The 18,821-nt window shown below is 48.2% G+C and overlaps 1 protein-coding gene across 5 annotated transcripts in view; it reads left to right on the top strand.

The window, feature by feature from the left end:
• Positions 1 to 18,821, top strand: part of ATP2C2 (ATPase secretory pathway Ca2+ transporting 2) — a 70,009-nt gene that overhangs the window by 3,476 nt on the left and 47,712 nt on the right. For 4 of the 5 annotated variants that reach the window (XR_015549112.1, XM_087419860.1, XM_087419859.1 and 1 more), the window contains exon 2: positions 16,819 to 16,929. Coding sequence is in view for 4 of the 5 variants with exons in the window: in XM_087419860.1 (XP_087275986.1) it covers positions 16,819 to 16,929 (111 nt within the window). In the remaining variant the exon portion in view is untranslated. Of the gene's footprint in view, positions 1 to 16,818; positions 16,964 to 18,821 lie in introns of those variants that run through there. The other variant, XM_087419861.1, reaches the window with a different exon arrangement.

Here is an 18,821-nt window from a genome sequence, read left to right as displayed (position 1 = left end):
AGAAATGTGTTGCAACCCTCCAGTGTTGTTTTACATCATTTGTATCAAAATGTGACAAATAAGTATATGCATAAAACTTGCAATAAACATAGCTGTGTGCTTATAACTCAACTCAATAAAACAGAACTAAGTTTATAATAAAATCATAAAGTACAAATGTAGCAACTCTATTTTGATGTGACTGGTGATGTTTTATTAAATCTCAACCAGTGATGTGGAATGGTTGTATTAGTTGTCTACTGCAGTATAACAAATTACTCCAAAATGTGGTGGCTTAAAACAATAAATATTTCTCATCTCCCAGTGTCTGTGGGTCAGGAATCTGGGTGTGGCTCAGCGGGTGCTCCTGGCTGAAGGTCTCTCCTGAGGTTGCAGTCCACCTGGTGGCCGGGCTGCGGTCTCATCTGAAGGTTCTCAGGGTGGACGGGGGGAGGAATCTGCTCCCAAGCTCACTCCCATGGTTGTCTGCAGGCTTCTGACCCTGGCTATATGGGCCTCTCCACGAGGCTGCCTCATGGCTGAACAACTGGCTTCCCCAAGGGGCACCCACGAAAGCCCGGAAGCCACAGTCTCTTTATAACCCCATCTTGGAAGGGAGGTCTCACCACTTCTGCTCAGTTCTGTTCATTAGAAGTGAGTCTAGGTCTAGCATGTGCTGGGGAGGGGGACAGATTACACAGGGTGTGACTACAGGGGCAGGGATGATTGGGATATCTTAAAGGCTGCCTACTGCAATAGAGGAAAGAAATAGTTCCTTAAATGAGATCATGTGCGTAAAAAACAGAACCACACCTGGCATATAATCTCCAGAGTTATCTGTTTTTGTTAGTGTTTTCATTCATCTTGTGTTCTAGTGTTTATTTAGACTTTCGATTTTGATTTTGATAATGCTCGTGCTGAGAATGTCTAATGACATGTATGTGTACAAGTGGCACGTAAATATGTCAAGAACTTGTTTGCTAGTTTAGGATAACCAGCCTCCTACTTCACCACCACTGCCGGCAGGCAGCCTGTGGGTGCCAGCTCTAAAGGCCGTCCTATGATAACTGCAGAAATGCCTCGGTCACTCGAAGATAAGGGGAGCGCTGGACGTTGTGGAGAGGCTGTTTCTTCGCTTTGTGTTGATTACCATACTTGGTGCTTGTCAGTGGTGGCAAGTGGCTGTGTACAGAGACTGGACTCGTGTAAGGCCCCCACTTGCAAGGTGACTAGACTCAATGGTTCGACATTTTAAAGTTGACTCGCCAATACCACAACTGTGTGCTGAGTGACGACTCGAGTCTCCCGCCGTGTTTCTCTCCACGGGGAACTTTCATCCCTGCTGTGCGCCATGAGATTGTTGTCACAGATGCAAATATGAACACTAATGTCACATCACAGCACTTTATTGGCCAGCCAGGAGGTCTCTATTAATTAGCCAAATCACTAAAACACATATTCAAAGTTTGGAAGTTCTTAGAAAACTTGTGGGCCCTTGAGGATATGTCTGGAGGTGCCGTCCTAGAAACCCTGCCTCAGATCCCAATGTTATGAACCTTGTTATTAAGAGTCCCGGATCCTGAATCCCCAGAGCTCCTATAGGGGAGGGAACTAGAAGGCGTATAGATGGCTGTCTTCTCCCCATGTCTTCCCCTGGTCTTCTCTCTGTGTGTGTCTGCATCCAGATTTCCTTTTCTTATAAGCACATCAGTCATATTGGATTAGGGCCATCCTAATGACCTCATTTTAACCTAATCACCTCTTTAAAGGCCCTATCTCAAAATGCAGTCACATTCCGAGGCACTGGGGGTTGGGGCTTCAACATATGAATTTGGGGGGACACAATTCAGCCCATAACACTATGTTCCTTGTAGAAAATATGTTGAAGGGTATTTTGAGGGAGGGAGAACTATGGACCACAATGGGAAAATATGTAATGTTTGTTAACCCCACCCGTCTGCCCCAAGTCCCTGGTAGGAAATGGATGGATCGTGTTCTCCCGGCTCCGCCACCTTCCCGGTGACCTTCCCATTGGTAGGGAACAGAGCCCAGCAGAGCACGTGTTTGGCCCAATTTGAAACTCAAGCACATGACAGGGAGACGAGCTCGTAATTCATGATTCTGGAGTCCCCGGGGAAAGGGAGACTTGAAACATCTAGAAGAAAGGCAGGCACTACACATAATCATTCTTCATATTTCAAACCATTGAAAGGAAATGACCGCGTTGGTTAGGTCTGGTTATTTTACAGCTGACCCCAGGACCACCCCCATGTACTTCTCAGGGTCCTCCTGTCTTTGCCTCTCCAGCAAGATTGAATTGGGGGGCCCTTGTGGATATGGGAGCAAGAAGATTGGCCTGGAAGAACACGCCTAACCAAGAGACCTTGCTTTAGGGCATGGGTTAGGGCCAGAAGCCCAGAGTTCGAGCCTGAGGTCCATCACTTACTGGCAATGTGAATTTAGGCAAATTTCCTTCATCTCTCCACATCCACACATCTTTGTCTGAAAGTGGGGATGTTCCCTTTCTGACTTCTAGGTTCCTCATCAATGCCTTTCCCTGGCTTTTTGCGAAGATTAGATTAGGTAACCTATGTAAATATTCAGCACAGTTCTTCGCACATGAGAATGCCTTCTCTCTGTGAGTGTATTAATAAAAAGAGAATAAACGAGAGAATGTGATTAAAACTGTGCAATGCTTAGTTCAAAAAGGGATCATAATTTTTATTAAAACTCTTTGCACAATGGCTTGTTCAAAAAGCGACAATAATTTTTATCAGGAATGCATCACTGCCTTGTTCTCTGACCTTGGGTTGCATGCTCGGCCCTGTGCCCGGGGAAGAGCTCCGTGGTGGGGCCAGGACTGGCTGCGTGATTTGTGGGGCCCCTTTCTCGAAAAATGACTAAGAATATCAAGATGGCGATTGCAGGGCATTGCATGCAGCCCGCGCCCTCGGAAGGCCGCCTGTGGAGCTGGCCCTGGTGGGGGTCACAGTCATGAGATCAGCAGTCGGAGATGCCAGCTTGCCAGTTCTTGCCCTTTAGATTCCTCCTTTTCAGCCTCCACACAGACCATTCTTCACAAATAACCCTGCTAGTGAGCACATAATTACAAACTGAGCTAAGCCCCAGGAAGGAAAGCAGCGCATGTAAGAAAGGAGTTGGACACAGGCTGGGTATGGCGGTGTGGTGGGGATGCTCCTGCCGCGATCTGGGGAGACTTCCTGGAGGAGGTGGCAGGACTTGAAGAACTGAGACTTGCACTCAAGCTACACTGCTCCTGTATTTGTTGTTTTTATTCTTTATGTCAGCCATGTTTTATGATCGCCCTGGGGCATGGCCTCTCTCCTCTGGTCTGGGAGGTACCTGTCCCCCAGGGGAATTCTACAGATAGCTAGTCTCATTCAGCAGTGCCTTGTCTCTACTTTCTGAAGTCACCTCACTGTAGCTGCCCCTTGCTCTGTACCTCCCTCCCCCAAACACCAGCACATTGAAATTACAGTGAGTTTCGCCTTCATTGACCACTGAATTATGCTAATATTAGTTGCTATTTTTCTGCTATCTTTTATGAACCAGGAACTATACATATTTTTCTTTCCTTCCCTGGCTCTTTTTCCTTTCTTCTTTTTTCTTTCTAAACTTGTCTTAATTGTTTTCATAAACCACAATAAAAATTTGCACAATAAGCAACACCTCCTTCACTGCCCCACTTCTTTCCTCCCCCTTTCCTCCTTGATGGGGGGTGGAGGGAGGTACTCTTCCCTTCTAATCAGTTTACGGTGATCACATTACTGTTTGGGCGTTCCTGGCCCCTTTTCTATGCATTTCTAGAGAGGCTATGGTTAAGATCCCCGAGTCTGCAATCCAGGCTACTTAGATGCAAATTCTAGTTCTGCCACATGCCAGTAGTGGGACCTTGGGCAAATTCCGTAACTTTTCCCATGCCTGTTTTCTCTCCTGTACAATGCGGTAGGAACTGTGCACACACCAGAGGTCTGCTGTGGAGTGGAATGACTCAACATGCATAAAGCATTTAAGGCAGCACCTCGTCACGGTAATTATGATTTATATACAATGACATAAGCACCTTTTAGATTTTTTTGCATACATAGGGTCATACTGCGCACACCATCTGCAACCCTCGCACCTCCCCATATCCCTGCAGTATGTGCAGATCGAGAACATTCTCCTTTAACCAGTGTGGAGGCATTTTTATTTAACCCACTGCCTACCGTTGGGCGTTTAAGTGCTTTCCTTTTTTTAGTTTTTAGAACAATGTTCCAATGAACATCTCTGGATGCACCACGTTATTTTGAATCCTTACAAAAATCCCTGCAGAAATCTGAGGCTTAGAAAGTGGAGTAACCTGCCCAGGGTCACACGGCTCTCCCGGGAACTCAGACCCAGGTCTGCCTGAATTCTGTGCCTGAGTTCTCTCTGCTCCTACTGGCCGGGTTTCTCTTCTGTAGAGTGACTGATTTCCCCGTTGTAGTTAATAAGTGTTTTGTGGAAAGACCTGTTGAGGCTGTGTCAGTAGCCCGTCTCTCATACCATCTTGCTCTTGAGTTTCGGCATCCGCTGGTGACCCTCACCTGCGTCAGTTACTCTCACACTGTTTGTAGATTCTCTGATTCCATCATCCCTCCCTGGTTTATTACTCAGTGTTCTGGTGGAAGGAAGAGCTGCTTCTTCCCCCTTCATTTAGTCGTTTATTCATTCCTATATCATCAGGAACTCAGGAATTCCCATTTTATTAAGTGTGTTAAAATTTGTTACCAGCGTTTTTTCTTTTGCTGCTTGGACTGTCAGATTTGGCTCGTGGGAGTCCCTTCACGGTGACTTCTGTGTCCTCCAGACATTTTCCCCCTCATTCTTTGAGCACTTCCCTGCTTTCCGGCATAACAAGAAATTCCAGGCTTATTTGGTACCTTCCCCGCCCCAGCCCTGGAATCAGCCATTTCTCCCAGGATTCCTGGCTCTTTTTACTGGAAGAATGTACTTAGAAATCAAGGTCTGGTGTGAGGTGCGCTCATGCTGCGAGGTGTTATGGCTCCTGGGCCCTCTCAGAGGAGGGGTGTGTGTGTATGCGGTTACATCCATATTTAGTTTTATATATGTAAAACCATAGACTCCAGTCTAATAACTACCCCAGGGTCGGCGCCAGCTCTTTCTGTGTTTGTACCCCACCCCCCGCCACCAACGGTGAGAGCCACAGTCCATCATCCTCGGTATATTTACTCATTGCATAATCTCCCTGTGTGTAACCATGCTTCTCACCTCACCAACGACCTGTCGGCCCCCGCCACACTGGCCACCACCTAGCTCGGCCATCTCCTCACCTGGCCCCCGACTGCACTGGCCGCCCCCGAACAAGATAAGTCCCCTGTGCATCTCATTTTGTCCTATTGATAGTTCTTTGCTGTCTGGGGTCCCCCCGCCATCACACACACACACAGATCACAGACACTACCTAGATAAGACATCAGGGAGTGGAAACCATCTCTAAAGCCGCCCTGACCTGGGGCTGGAATTGCAGCGCCCCTGTCTCAGCAGTCCTCGGTGTGGGTGTCATCATTCCCATTTTACGGAGGAGAAAACGGAGACTCAGAGAAGTCAAGGGGCTTGCTGAGGGTTACACAGCTGGTAGCTGGGAACTAGAATTAGAGCCCAGATCAGGGAGACGTGGGCCTGGGGTTGCTCCCTCCACCCCATTTGCTGCATTTAGGGGTTTCCCGCCTAATACTAAAGAATATTGGGCAGGCCCTCTTGAGTTCCTTTGCAATGCTCTTGCTCGGGATCTGAGCCTCCTGTTGCTCTGTGCTCCCTAACCCTAACCCAGCCTCCTCTCGGCTCCCTCTGCTCACAGCCTTTGCCCACACTGTGTCCCTGCCTGCGGAGCTTATCCTCTCTCCCCTCCTCCCCAGTTAACATCTGCATCCCTTTCCGCAGGAAGCCCCCCGCCCCTGCACTGGCTCTGCCCCAAGCTTGGTCAGAACTGGGTTTTCCCCCTTTGAATCAGCAATTCTTACTCGTGAATCAAGGTTCAAAAAGGTACAAAAGGATGTCTCACGGCCTCTGTCTTCAGCCACCCGGTGCCCAGCCCCAGAGGCAACCCCAACCCCCCATTTCTGTGGATTCTGCTGGAGGTGTGCCTTGCACATTCAAGCCTATTCTCCTTTTTGTTATACACAGGCTAACGTATTACTCACAATATTGCACACCTATTTTTTTTCCATCTCAATCTATTGTTAATGGTACTACCATTTGGGAAAACTGTTTGGCACTGTCTACTGCAACTAAAGGCACGTGCACCCGTGACCCAGCAGTTCTGCCTCTGGGCGTGTACCCAGGAGACATGGGAGCTTCAATCTGCTAAAAGACCTGCACGTGGATGTTCATAGCAGTGTTGTGTATAACAGGCCAATCTGGACGCAACGTAAATGCCCGACCACACGCAAGGAGTTAAGTGAATTGTGGCACATCCATGCAATGGGATACTTGAAATATACACAGCAGCAAAACAGAAGGACTCACAGTTGTTAATCCACATTGTTCGTGGAACAACCTGGATGAATCTCTCTAAGATGATGTTGAGTAAGAGAAGCCAGATACAAGAGTACGTCTGTCTGATTTCACTTATCTGGGGTTCCTAAACAGGTAGAATAAATCCATGGTGATAGAAGTCCATATGTTGGTCATCTTTCGAGGGCTATCAATTGGAGAGGGTACAAGAGAGGCTTCTGGAAGCTGGAGAGGTTCTACACTGCATCTGGGTGGGGTTACCCAGGTGTATACATGTGTAAAAATGCCTCCAGGTACACACTTATGATTTGTGCCCACGACTGTCTGTAGGTTATACTTCAATGTATATTTAATGTTTTCCATGCAGGTAAATTAAAAACTTTCATAATCTTATTTTAATGGCAGCATAGTGTTTCATGTTATGGGGGTACCATAAGTAATTTAACTGGTCCTGTGTTAGTGGACTTGTGGGTTGTTTCCAACAGTTAGCTGTTATAACAATATTGTAATGAGTGACTGAACAGATACCATTTTGCAGTAAGTAAATCTGAAAAAAAATTACTAGAACTGATCTATGTTAAATTTTGATGCTGCCAAATTTCCCTCCATGATGGCTTGTCCCAATTCACCTCCCCCAAGCATATATGAGAGGCTCTCCCAGCGTCGCATGTCACAAACTTCTTGAACTGTACCTATCCAATAGGTGAAGGCTGGTACGCTGAAGTTGTTTTAATGTGCACCTCTGATTTTAAGTGAGTTTGATTATCTTTTCATCTTTCAAAGTTATTTATCATTCCTTTTCTGTGAACTCTTAGTTTATATCCTTCGCCTGTTTTGTAAAAACATGAGTTGGTAGTCCTTTCCCTTCTTCAGAGGTAAGAGCTCTTCATTTATTTGGGGAATTATTCTTTTTTGTGTGTGTGTGTGAAGAAGATTAGCCCAGAGCTAACACCTGTTGCCTATCCTCCTCTTTTTGCTGAGGAATATTGGCCCTGGGCTAACATCCATGCCCATCTTCCTCTACTTTATGTGGGACGCCACCACAGCATGGCTTGACAAGCAGTGCGTTGGTCTGTGCCTGGGATCTGAACCTGCGAACCCCCCACTGCCGAAGCGTAGCGCACAAACTTAACCACTACGCCACCAGGCCGGCCCCTGGGGAATTATTCTTCATCGTTGTTATAACCTGCAGATATTTTCCCAGTGTGGTTTTTATCTTTGAGCTCAGCGTGCTGTGCTCCTTGCAGTAGACAATCTCATTTTTATGTGGTGAATCCATCAGTCTTTTCCTTTGTGGCATCTGGCTTTGTCTTACACTCAGAAAGTCCTTTCTCACTCTGAGATTTTTTTAAAAAATGTAGTCCATAGTTTCTTCTAGTACTTCTATGGTTTCTTTTTTTCCTATTAGTCCTGATTATTCTTTGAAATAAACTTGCTTGTGTAATTTCTCTATTTGGAGCAGGGACTGTGTCTGCTTTCCCGAGGCACCAGGCATAGTTTCCTGCATGCAGGAAGACGGTGGGGGAGGGATGAGTGGACCAACAAAGGATGCTTTGGTGAGAGGAGATTGTGCAGGGAGTCGGGCCAGCAGCACTGGCCGCCACACGGGGCATTTGCTCAACCACCACCAAGAGCAGCAGCGTAGAGAGAAGAAGCACCGTGCTCTGTAACCCGTGACTGTGCCTTCTGACTGCTGCCCCCTTGGCTGTCTGTGCATGATGGTTGTCCATACCTGCCTCTCCCCCTCCCTCCAGTCCTGGCATGGCCCCCAGCACCCGGGGGCATTGAGACCTTCCAGGTAGCTCAGCATCCTCAGGTGCCCATCCTCCCCCCTCCCCCCCACAAACATTTTTGAGCATCTTCTACTTGCCTCACTCTGCTGGGCACTGGGGTGTGAGTTGGATAAGACCAGCCGGTGCCCGAGAGGCTCACGGTCCAGTGCTGGAGGTGGACAAGAGGTCAGCAGTGTGCTGGGCATAGGGAGGACTGGGAGTCCAGGAGCTCAGAGACTGGGTTCCTTCCCGGGGCCAATGGTGGAGGGGGCGTCAGTGTCCTGTGGCTGCTGTAGCAAATGACCACGTACTTGGCAGCTTAAAACCGTACAAATTTATTATCTTACAGTTCTGGAAGTCAGAAGTCTGACACCGATCTCACCAGGCTAAAATCAAGGTGTTGGCAGGACTGGTTCCTTCTAGAGGGAGAATCTGTTTCCTTGCCTTTGCCAGCTTCTGGAGGCCACCATATTCCTTGGCTTGTGGCCCCTTCCTCCCTCTTCAAAGCCAGGAATCACATCAACCTCTGCTTCTGTCCTCACGTCTCTTCCTCTGACCCTCCTGCCTCCCTCTTATAAGGACCCTTATGATGACATGGGGCCCACCCAGATCGTCCAGGATCATCTCCCCATCTCAAGATCCTTAATTTAATCATCTGCAAAGTTCCTTTTGCCATGTGAGGCAGCAGATTCACAGATTCCAGGGATTAGGACGTGGACGTCTTTTGGGGCCATAATTCAGGCTCAGCTTGTCTTCTGCTCCCAATCTTCTCCCTCTACTCTGCTTGGAAGATCCAGAAAGTCTTCTTTCTCCATCTGCTTTCTCCCATCCACACAACACAAAACCCACAAAGAAGTTTTCTCATGTTTTCATAGAGCAGTGACTAAAATGCTGGCTCGGGAGTCAGCTAGTTCAGCCATTTCTTCATCTGTAAGGTGGGGATAAAAACTGCATCCACCTCAAAGGGCTGGTGTGATGATTAAATGAGATTGTATACGTCAGATGCTGGGTAGGATGTCTGATCTCAAAATGATAGCTGTCATATCTGCTGAGTCATTAGTATTGATGGTTGTAGCTAGAGTTGTATTGTTTTATTGTCATTATGATGTTAGCTGTCCTCTGCCCCCCCTTCATTGGGCATCTCCTTCCCTTGTCTGCCCAACTTCTAGAGGGACTTGGGGGTACCAGCTGCCTCAGGGCCTCACCGCCATCCCTCCTCCAGGAAGCAGAAGGAGCCCTGCCTGCTTGGACTCCCACAGCTCTCCCGGCTCCGATCATGTCCCCCCTGGTGCTTGGCGCATTGATCACAGCCTTTTCTCTTCTCCAAGATGGCGGCCCCTTAAAAACAGGACCTGTGGGATTGCTCTTTGAGCGCGTCTCCCAGCCGGGCATCCTCAGCTCAGCTCTGGCTGCGTGTTAGAATCACCTGGTGCTTTTAGGAGCCCTGATGGCTGGGGCCCACTCCCCCTATCTGGGGATAGGCCACAGCAGGTATAGTTTTACAAGATCCCAGTGGCTCCCCAACTTTGGAGTGCATGAGGATCCCCTGGACAGCTTGTTAAAACACAGACTGCAGGGCCCACCCCCAGAGCTTAGGATCCATTAATTCTAGGATGGGCCCTGAAAATCTGCATTTCTAGCAAATTTCAGATGATGCTGTGCTGAAGACCACATGTTGAGAACCACCAGACTCAGGAATAAGTAGGTAATCCACAGATACATGCCTTGGGAAAGACTGCTATGGAAGTCTTGGAAGGAAGGAAGTCTTTCGTTGAGTGGGGCTCATTTGCCCCTTGTCTCAAATGTCGCCTCCTTAACAGTGCCCTCCTGATTGTTCTTAAGTTCCGTGACCCTTACATTGTTCCTCTCCAATTGCGTTGATCCCAGTAACTGCATCCACCCATATTATGAAATTCTCAAAGGCTCAGGGGAGGGCTGTGTGGTTCCCTGGGCCCTGGCTTTCTCTCTGGCCCCATCCCTCCAGGTCTGCGCGCTCTCTTGCCAACTCAGGGCACTTGGGGTTCCCCAGACGGGCCATGCGCTTGCTCGTGGTGCCTTGCCACCTGTTCTTCCTGAGACCCAGAAGGCCTCCTCTCCGCTCCCTGGGAACCCACTCCTGCACCTTCTTCGTGGCTATTTTCTCACAATCTCTGAATCACAGCCCCCGCCCGTCCTCTTTATAGCGGGAGGTCTGTCATGGCATTGCCACATGGGTCATGAGCATCTCTCAGCTTGTTCCTACCTAGTGTTGCACAGGACGCCCAGTTGCGTTTGAATTTCAGATAGACAGTGAATCATTTTTTAGGGATATGTATGTCCCACGCAGTGTTTGGCAAGCACGTTTTCTGGAAAAGGATCCGCTGTTTATCTGGAGTTCAGAGGTGACTGGACATCTGTATTTTTATTTGCTAAATCTGGCAGCCCTATTCAGAGCGCACACACCCCTCCCCTGCCCAGCTGTGTTCTCGGAGCTGCCAGGTGATGAGAACCCCCGCTGTCCCCATCAGTTGTCCCCCTTCATCACCCCGGTTGCTCACGTTTGATTAGTACTTCCTGGGTGCCGGACTCCGTGTCCCTGGTTCTTTATTATCCCAGGGCAGCCTTAGGGGGTCCCTGCTATTATAACCCCCCCTTCCAGAGGGGAAGCCGAGGCACAGGGGGAGTTTTGGACAAATATGTTGAAGAAATCAATGTCTGTATAAGCCCAGTCGACAGGGAAGTGATCACTGGGGTCTCACTCAGTAAGTGTCTGAAATGAGCTGAATCTGTTGACCTGGGCAGGAAGGCTGGGAAGGCAGAGAACGCAGGGTTCTGGCTCGGGGCGGGGCCGGTTCACCCCCAGGTGCCACGCACTCGCTTGCTCTGCAGTGAGCTCACAGCTCGCTTTCTCAGCCAACTCATCTTTCAGCAAAGGCCATATTTGCCCTTGTGGTTCCCTCGGGAGCCTCCGCGAGGTTAAATATCAGTGCCCAGCTGTCTTTGCTTGGTGAAGATACTCGAGGAAGTCTCTACATTCCAGACTATTTCCTTGGGGCTCAGGAAGGCCCCACTCATCATCACCAGTCCTGGCACGCCAGCATGTGTCTCTTTGCCGTGGGCAAACAATACTTTGGGGGTCACAAAGGTGGCACAAAAGGACACATACTGTACGATTCTATTTATGTGAAATATGCAGAATAGGTAAATTCACAGAGATGGAAAGCAGATTGGTGGTTGCCAGGGGCTGGGGGAGGGGGAATGAGGGTGACCCATAGTGGGTATGGGGTTTCCCTTTGGGTGACACAGATGTCTCAGAACTAGATAGAGGTGGTGGTGGCACAACATTGGGAAAGTGCTCAATGTCACCGAACTGTACAATTTAAAATGGTTAATTTTATGTTACGTGAATTTCACCTTAATAAAAAAGAACTTAAGGGGGCCGGCCCCCTGGCGTAGCGGTTAAGTGTGCGCGCTCCGCTGCTGGCGGCCCAGGTTCAGATCCTGGATGCGCACCGAGGCACCACTTGTCAAGCCATGCTGTGGCAGCGTCCCACATAAAGTGGAGGAAGATGGGCGTGGATGTCAGCTCAAGGCCAGTCTTCCTCATAAAAAAAAAAAAAAAAGAACTTAAAAAAAAAGGAGACACAAAAGAGAAGGGAGGGGCGGCTCCCCCAAATCAGGTTTGACAGGAAGCGAGAACAGGGTTGCCCCAGAGGGCACCCGACCTCAATCAGGAAGCGCCACTCTCATTAGAAACAGAATATGCTCTGATTCAAACTGGACAGATGTCCACAAAGCGCGTGTTCCTAAGGGGGTGAGAGGGCCGCGGTGAGCGCCCCGGGCAGGCCACCCACAAGCCTGGGACAGGGGCCGCATGCTCAGTCCTGATCCCCGGGCTCTGCTTTCTGAGAGTGACAACCTCGCAGTGAGACGCATGAGCCCTCGCTGATGACGTTTCGAGTCCTGGGCCACATCCCAGCAGCCTTGGAACAAGGAGGGACCTGGGAGACCCGGCCAAAGTGAGTTGAGATGCAGATAGGAAGTGAAAAAGTGTAGCTGGCGAATGTAGACGGCTCTCCCGAGCTCAAATTTGGCAAATGAGGGGAAAGAGCACATACATCTCCAATGGTAGCCCAGAAAGGAGGCTGTGTTTAAGGTGGAAACCATGTTGAAATGCTCACGGGGAGAGACGGTGAAGAGGGACAGACAGAAAGGCCCCTGGGGGTGGGGGTGGGGGTGGGGGTGGGCGGAGGTCTGAGACCTGAGGCTGGTGGGACCAGGATCGAGTCAGGGTTGCCAGTTGGTTCAAGGTCGAGGAGGGAGTTCCTGTCTGTGGCTTGTAGATGGCTTTTAAAAAAATTTTTTTTTTTTTTTTTTTTTTTGTGAGGGAGATCAGCCCTGAGCTAACATCCGTGCTAATCCTCCTCTTTTTGCTGAGGAAGACCGGCTCTGAGCTAACATCTATTGCCAATCCTCCTCCTTTTTTCTTCCTCAAGCCCCAGTAGATAGTTGTATGTCATAGTTGCATATCCTTCTAGTTGCTGTATGTGGGACACGGCCTCAGCATGGCCAGGGAAGCGGTGCGTCGGTGCGCGACCGGGATCCGAACCCGGGCCACCAGCAGCGGAGTGCGCGCACTTAACCGCTAAGCCACCAGGCTGGCCCCTAAAAATTCTTTGTTAAAAAATGTTATTGAGGTGAAATTCACATAACAAAATTAATCATTTTACAATGAACAATTCAATGGCATCTAGTACATTCACAATGTTGTGTGACCACTACTTCTAGTGGAACCCCCGATGGAGGGTTCCAGAACATTTTTGTCACTCCTAAAGGAAGCCTCACACCCATTAGCAGTCACGCCCCATTCCCCCTCCCCCAGCCCCTGGCAACCCCAATCTACTTCCTGTCTCTATGGATTTGCCAGTTCTGGGCATTTCATAAACATGGAATCATATCATACGTGACCTTTTGTGACTGGCTTCTTTCAATTAGCATCATGTATCCGAGGTTCATCTGTGTTGTAGAATGTATTACTTTTCTAGGGCTGCTGTAACAAAATACCAAAACTATGGTGGCTTAAAACAGCAGAAATTTATTCTCACAGTTCTGGAGGCCAGAAGTCCAAAATCGAGGTGTTGGCGAGAACTTGCTCTCTCAGAAGCCTCTAGAAGAGTCTGTTCCATGTCTTTCTCTCAGCTTCTGGTGTTGCTGGCAGTCCCCGTGCCCTTGGCTGGTAGAGGCTGTTCACAGGGCCATCGTCTCCATCTCTTCACATCGTCTTCCCTCTGTGCATGTCTGTCTCTGTGTCCAAATTTCTCCTTTTGTAAGGACACCAGTCATATTCAATTAGGGCCCATCCTCATGACCTCATTGTAACTTGGTTACCTCTGTAAAGACTCTGTTTCTAAATAAGGTTACATCCTGAGGTACTGGGGGTTAGGGCTTCAAGATATCTTTTTTGAGGGGACACAATTCAACCCTCAACATAGCATGTATCATCACTTCATTCCTTTTTAAGGCTGAATAATATTCCATTGTTGTGGACATTTTGTTTATCCCTCATCTGCCGATGGACCTTTTTTAAAAAACTGAAATATAGAAAAATTATTTGAGACTAGCGTCAAATGCAAATCAAAGGGGATTTTTAAAAACAGAATTCACAGTTTTCCTGCCTGTAGTTTTAGTGTTCATTAAAAACACAGAGATTCAAGCATGTATGCATCTTCTAGACTGACTTGTAGAAACCTCAGCCTCTCAGAGAAACAGGGAAAATCAGTCCCCAGCAAGACAAGGTCACAGAGAGAAGCCGTCTACTCCGGGGTTGGGACCCGCAGATCCCTCTCCTTCTTTAGGTTGCTGGTGCTTTGTGGAATATTTACTGAGTGCGTCTGCCACGTGCAAGGTGCATTTACAGTTAGGTTTTGTTAATCTTCAGAACTACCTGAGACACACACCATCGTCCACGGTTACAGGGCTGGGCAGTGACAGAGTGGGGTCTGAACCCAGGTCTGTGTGACTCCTACCTCTGTGCTCCTTTTGTCACGCTGTGCTGCTTCCTGCTCTTGAGTTTCCTAAACGTGGCTGAGCCACCCATGCAATGTCACCATCACTGTGATCCCAGTCCACTGCCGGAGGCCTGGTCCCCCCGCAGGTACTGAGCCAGCATTTACTGGGAGTTCACGGCGGGTCTGGGCTGCGTTGAGCCCTCGACATGCAGGTACTCGCTTGATTGTTCAAAAGCACGACAGGTGGACATCATCATCCCCATTCTGCAGATGAGGGAACTGTGATCACCCAGGTGACCCGCTGTGTAGTGGAGCTGGACTGTCTCCTGCGCAACACTGACCGTGAGGGTAAACCGAGGCTTGTGGCTGAGGGCGTGTATCCAGTCGTCTACCCAATGGAGCTGAGTACACGGACATTACAATTGGTGTCCTGAGCTCTGAATGACAGATGCTTGTGGGGCAGCCCTTGTGTACCCGGCACTGGTCCCCACCTTCCTGAGTGGCTGCATTGTGAGCAGATAAAGGCGTTTAAGTGATAATCACTTGCTGGCAATTGTGCAGGTGCTGTCTAGGAGAAGTCTAGATGCTGAGAGGGTACAGGGAGTTGACTAACCTGGTCTGGGAAGACATCAACACAGAATAATCTGTCTGTCTCTGGAGCGGCGTTTCTCACCCTCCACATCGCTGACAATTGTGCCAGATGATTCCTTGTTGTGGGGGCTGTCCCGTGCATTGTAGGATGCTCGGCAGCACGTCTGGCCTCTGTCCACTAGATGCCAGCAGCACCCCTGCCCCCCAGGTTGACAACTAAACAAGTCTCCAGACATTGCCAACATCCCCTGGGGGCAAAACTGCCCCTGGGGGAGAACCCCTGATTTAAAGTGTGGTGTGGCAGCCGTGAAAATGTGCCAATGGGGCTCCTGCAGGGATGTTAGAATGGCCCGCACCTGGGGGACACAGGACTCCTCCAGTGGGCAGCATGGTGTCTCATGGGCCTAGGAAGGAGATTTTTAGCTAGGTATGCTGCTGCCCCAACCAAGACCAGGAGGACGTGGAGGATGGACACGAGCTGGGTTGGCAGCAGCCATACTGAAGGCAGTTGGGTTTTTATCCTGAGCACCGGAATCTGTCCAAATGTTTCAAGCACGGTGGGTGTGTATGGGCATGGAGACTGCATTTACATTTTTCAGGGTCACTTGAGATGTTGTATAAAAAGTGAATTGGGTGTGATTTCTTTCATGGTCAGAAAGAAATCGCAAGACCAAGAACAGCCAAGGAGGCAGGTCCTCACACCCCAGGACTGCCTCCATCTGTGGTGTGAGCAAGAAGTGAGCGCTTTATTTGAACCACATCTTGAGAACAGAAAAAGCATTCTGTCTCATTTTATGACGCACATTTCTCTTAAAAGTGAAACTTGTACAATGAAGAACACAGTATTGACTTAAGGAAAGCTCACAGCGGATGGCGGAGCTTGTCGAATGATCGGTGTAATCACTGCTTGCTTCCCGCTCACGGGCACAGGGAGAAGCACCCAGGAACTGATGTGGGTAGCGGAGCTTTCTAAGCAAAGGAGGCATTTGGGACATTGTTCGTGTGGGGGAGGAGGGGCTGGCAAGAGGGAAACAAGGAATTTGCCATCTCTGTTCCAGCTGAAGGAAGAGCTGAGCCACTGCTTCTCCCCCTTCCTCCTTCCCAGTGCCCAGCAACCTGGTGGAAAAGGAAAAGATGACTATCATGTCCTGAGTATCAAAATACTAGGAATAATTTTGCAAAAATACCCAGCAGTGTCCTGCTTCTGAGGTCTCCTGTGTTATCATGGCCTCTCACACCCTCCAGGTGTTTCATATGGCTCCCTCCCAGGCCTGTCAGACACCCAGAACCCGGCTGGCTTCCCCCTTTTCTTGGGTTATTTCCAACATCCCACAGAACAGGCTGTGACACCACCTATCCTCACTGGGGGCACTCATTATCATATGGTGCATATTTGATTGAGAATCCCAAGAGTCCGAGGTTCACCGTTCTAAATATGTAAATTGTCACCCCGCTCTGTCAGCTTTGCGAGTTCCAATTCTGTTAAGTAGGTTTGCTTAAAAACAGCTGCATCAGTAAAATCCAACAACTGGAAACAACCCAAATGTCCATCAGCAGTAGAACGGATAAATGTAACATACTCATTCAGTGGAATACTATGCAGTAATTTAGCAAGCCATCGCTCCATGCAGCATCATGCATGAATCTCACAACATTGAGTCAAAGACACCAGGCATGACAGAGTATGTATTGCATGTTACCATTTATATCCAGTTCAAACCCCAGCAAAACTAATCGGTGGTGACAAAGATCATGATAGCCGTTACCCTTCAGGCAAGTGGGTAGCACGAGGGAGCTTCTGGGGGCTGGTAATATCTGTTCTTGATTTGGAGGCTGGTTATATGGGGCAGTTTGTGAGCATTCAAGCTGTACACAAGACATGCATACTTTCTATATGTGTGATTTGCTTTAAAAAGACGCATCAGTTAAACACTTCAATTTGCTTAACAGCCATCTTGCTTTTTCCACAGATTGGTGACCAATGTGAGTCAAAAGCCATTGAAAAAGAGAAGACGGTGGTGGCTCTGCCGCCCAAGGAAGCGAGCAAATGCCACAAAGAGGATTTGGCCAAAGCATTTTACGTAAGAATTGAGTCTGCATTCGATGCCATTTGTGGTAAGGTTTTGAGATTAAGAAGAAAGCCACACAAAGTCCTGAAAGCTGCTTTAGAATTCTGTTATATTACATTGTTATTCTCATTGTTACAAAGTACTACTGATGTGGAACCCTTCCGATTTCCCATGTGGACCATCATCAGCATTGTTGTCCGTAGAGCTGGCCCTCATGAGGCCCCTCCCGGAGGACAGGCGCTGGGAGACACCGGCAAGGCGGGAGCCCACACAGCCCCGCGGCAGCACAGCCGGAGTTCAATCCAGGTGTTTTGACATCAAAGCTCAAACTCGTAACCATCCCCTCGTCACACCCTTCATCGTTTATAATCCCGTGTTGCCACTTACTGAAACCAAATTCCCACAAGTTTCTCAAGTGAATTTGAATTCCAGGCCAGTCCAAGACAAAAAAACACCACAAAAACAAAAAAACACCCACCCTCACTCCATGAAGCTCCTTTCTGAAGCTGAAGGACTTTGCTTGCTTATATTTTTAATTTGCTTGACTTAGAAAACTGAGCAAACATGAGGATGATGTGTGTGTGGGTGTGTGTTTACTCATAACCCACCACACTTTGAGAAAGCAAATAAGAATCCACTAATAAAAGGGCACAGGCCACAATCTCAAGGAAGTTGGAAGCCAGTGTTTCATGCCAGTCTTTTCTTAAGAATAATCCAAGTCTGTTTAAATTCCAGTCCTGCTTGTTAGTCTTTGGAGAGGGGAAGGACTGAGACATTTTTCCCTGCCTAGTAAATGAGCTTGGTTTTCTGTCTCTATTCAAAAGAATCTAGAAGTCAACGCGGCTTTCCCTGGCTCCTCTACCACTTGGTGGAGATTTCTTGTTGTGGGCTTCTTCAAAACAAGGATACCTTTGCTGCAACTAGAACAACAAAGTTTCCTTACGTTACCATTGACTCAAAGTAGCTATGGTTAAGGTTATTTTATTTAAAGAGCTTGACACTGTATCTGGCACAGTGTATGCACGATATAATAGTTTTAGCTATTATTGTTGCCTTTTTTCTGTTTTTTTTAATTGTGGTAAAATACACAACATAAAATTTACCATCTTAACCATTTTTAAGTGTACAGTTCAATCATGTTGAGTACATTCACATTGTTGTGCAATCAATCTCCAGAACACTTTTCATCTTGCAAAACTGAAACTCTACACCCATTAAACACTAACTCCCCATTTCCCCTACCCCCAGCCCCTGCCAGCCACCCTTCTCCTTTCCACCTCAGTGAATTTGACTACTCTAAGCACCTCAAATCAGTGGCATCATACAGTTTTTGTCTTTTTGTGACTGGCTTGTTCATCCATTGATGGACACTTGGGTTGCTTCCACCTTTTGGCTATTGAGAATAACGCTGCTGTGAACATGGGTGTGCAAATATCTGTTCAAGATCCACTTCCAACTCTTTTGGTGTATATACCCAGAAGTGGAATTGTTTGCTGGATTGTGTGGTAATTCTATTTTTCCTTTTTTGAGGAACTTCCATACTGTTTTCCGTAGCAGCTGCACCCTTTACATTCCCAAGGCCTATTTTTTAAAAAAAGAAAATATGTGTTTTTGCATTTCCAGAATTCCATACTACAATGGCACTTGTTGAAATTTAGGCCCAGTGTTGTCGTCTCTGCTGTGATTGTAGGGCAGAGCTGTGGTCTAATTGAAAAAGAATTGGACGGTGGTTTCTGTGGGTTTTCCTTCTCTCTCTGCCCCTATCTGCTCGGGGTCTTTGAACCAGTCCCCTCTCCTTTGCGGATGGCCCATTTTCCTCATCTATCCTGAAGATGACTGGCTTCCTGAGTGGGAATTCTGTGACCTGGGCCCCTCGGTCCTCACTGGCCCATTGGTGAGCTTGT

This window comes from Ceratotherium simum, chromosome 30, assembly GCF_057802395.1.
Source record: "Ceratotherium simum simum isolate JZ-2026a chromosome 30, ASM5780239v1, whole genome shotgun sequence".
Classification (NCBI taxonomy): Eukaryota; Metazoa; Chordata; class Mammalia; order Perissodactyla; family Rhinocerotidae; genus Ceratotherium; species Ceratotherium simum.
This window is presented reverse-complemented; position numbering and strand designations above follow the sequence as displayed.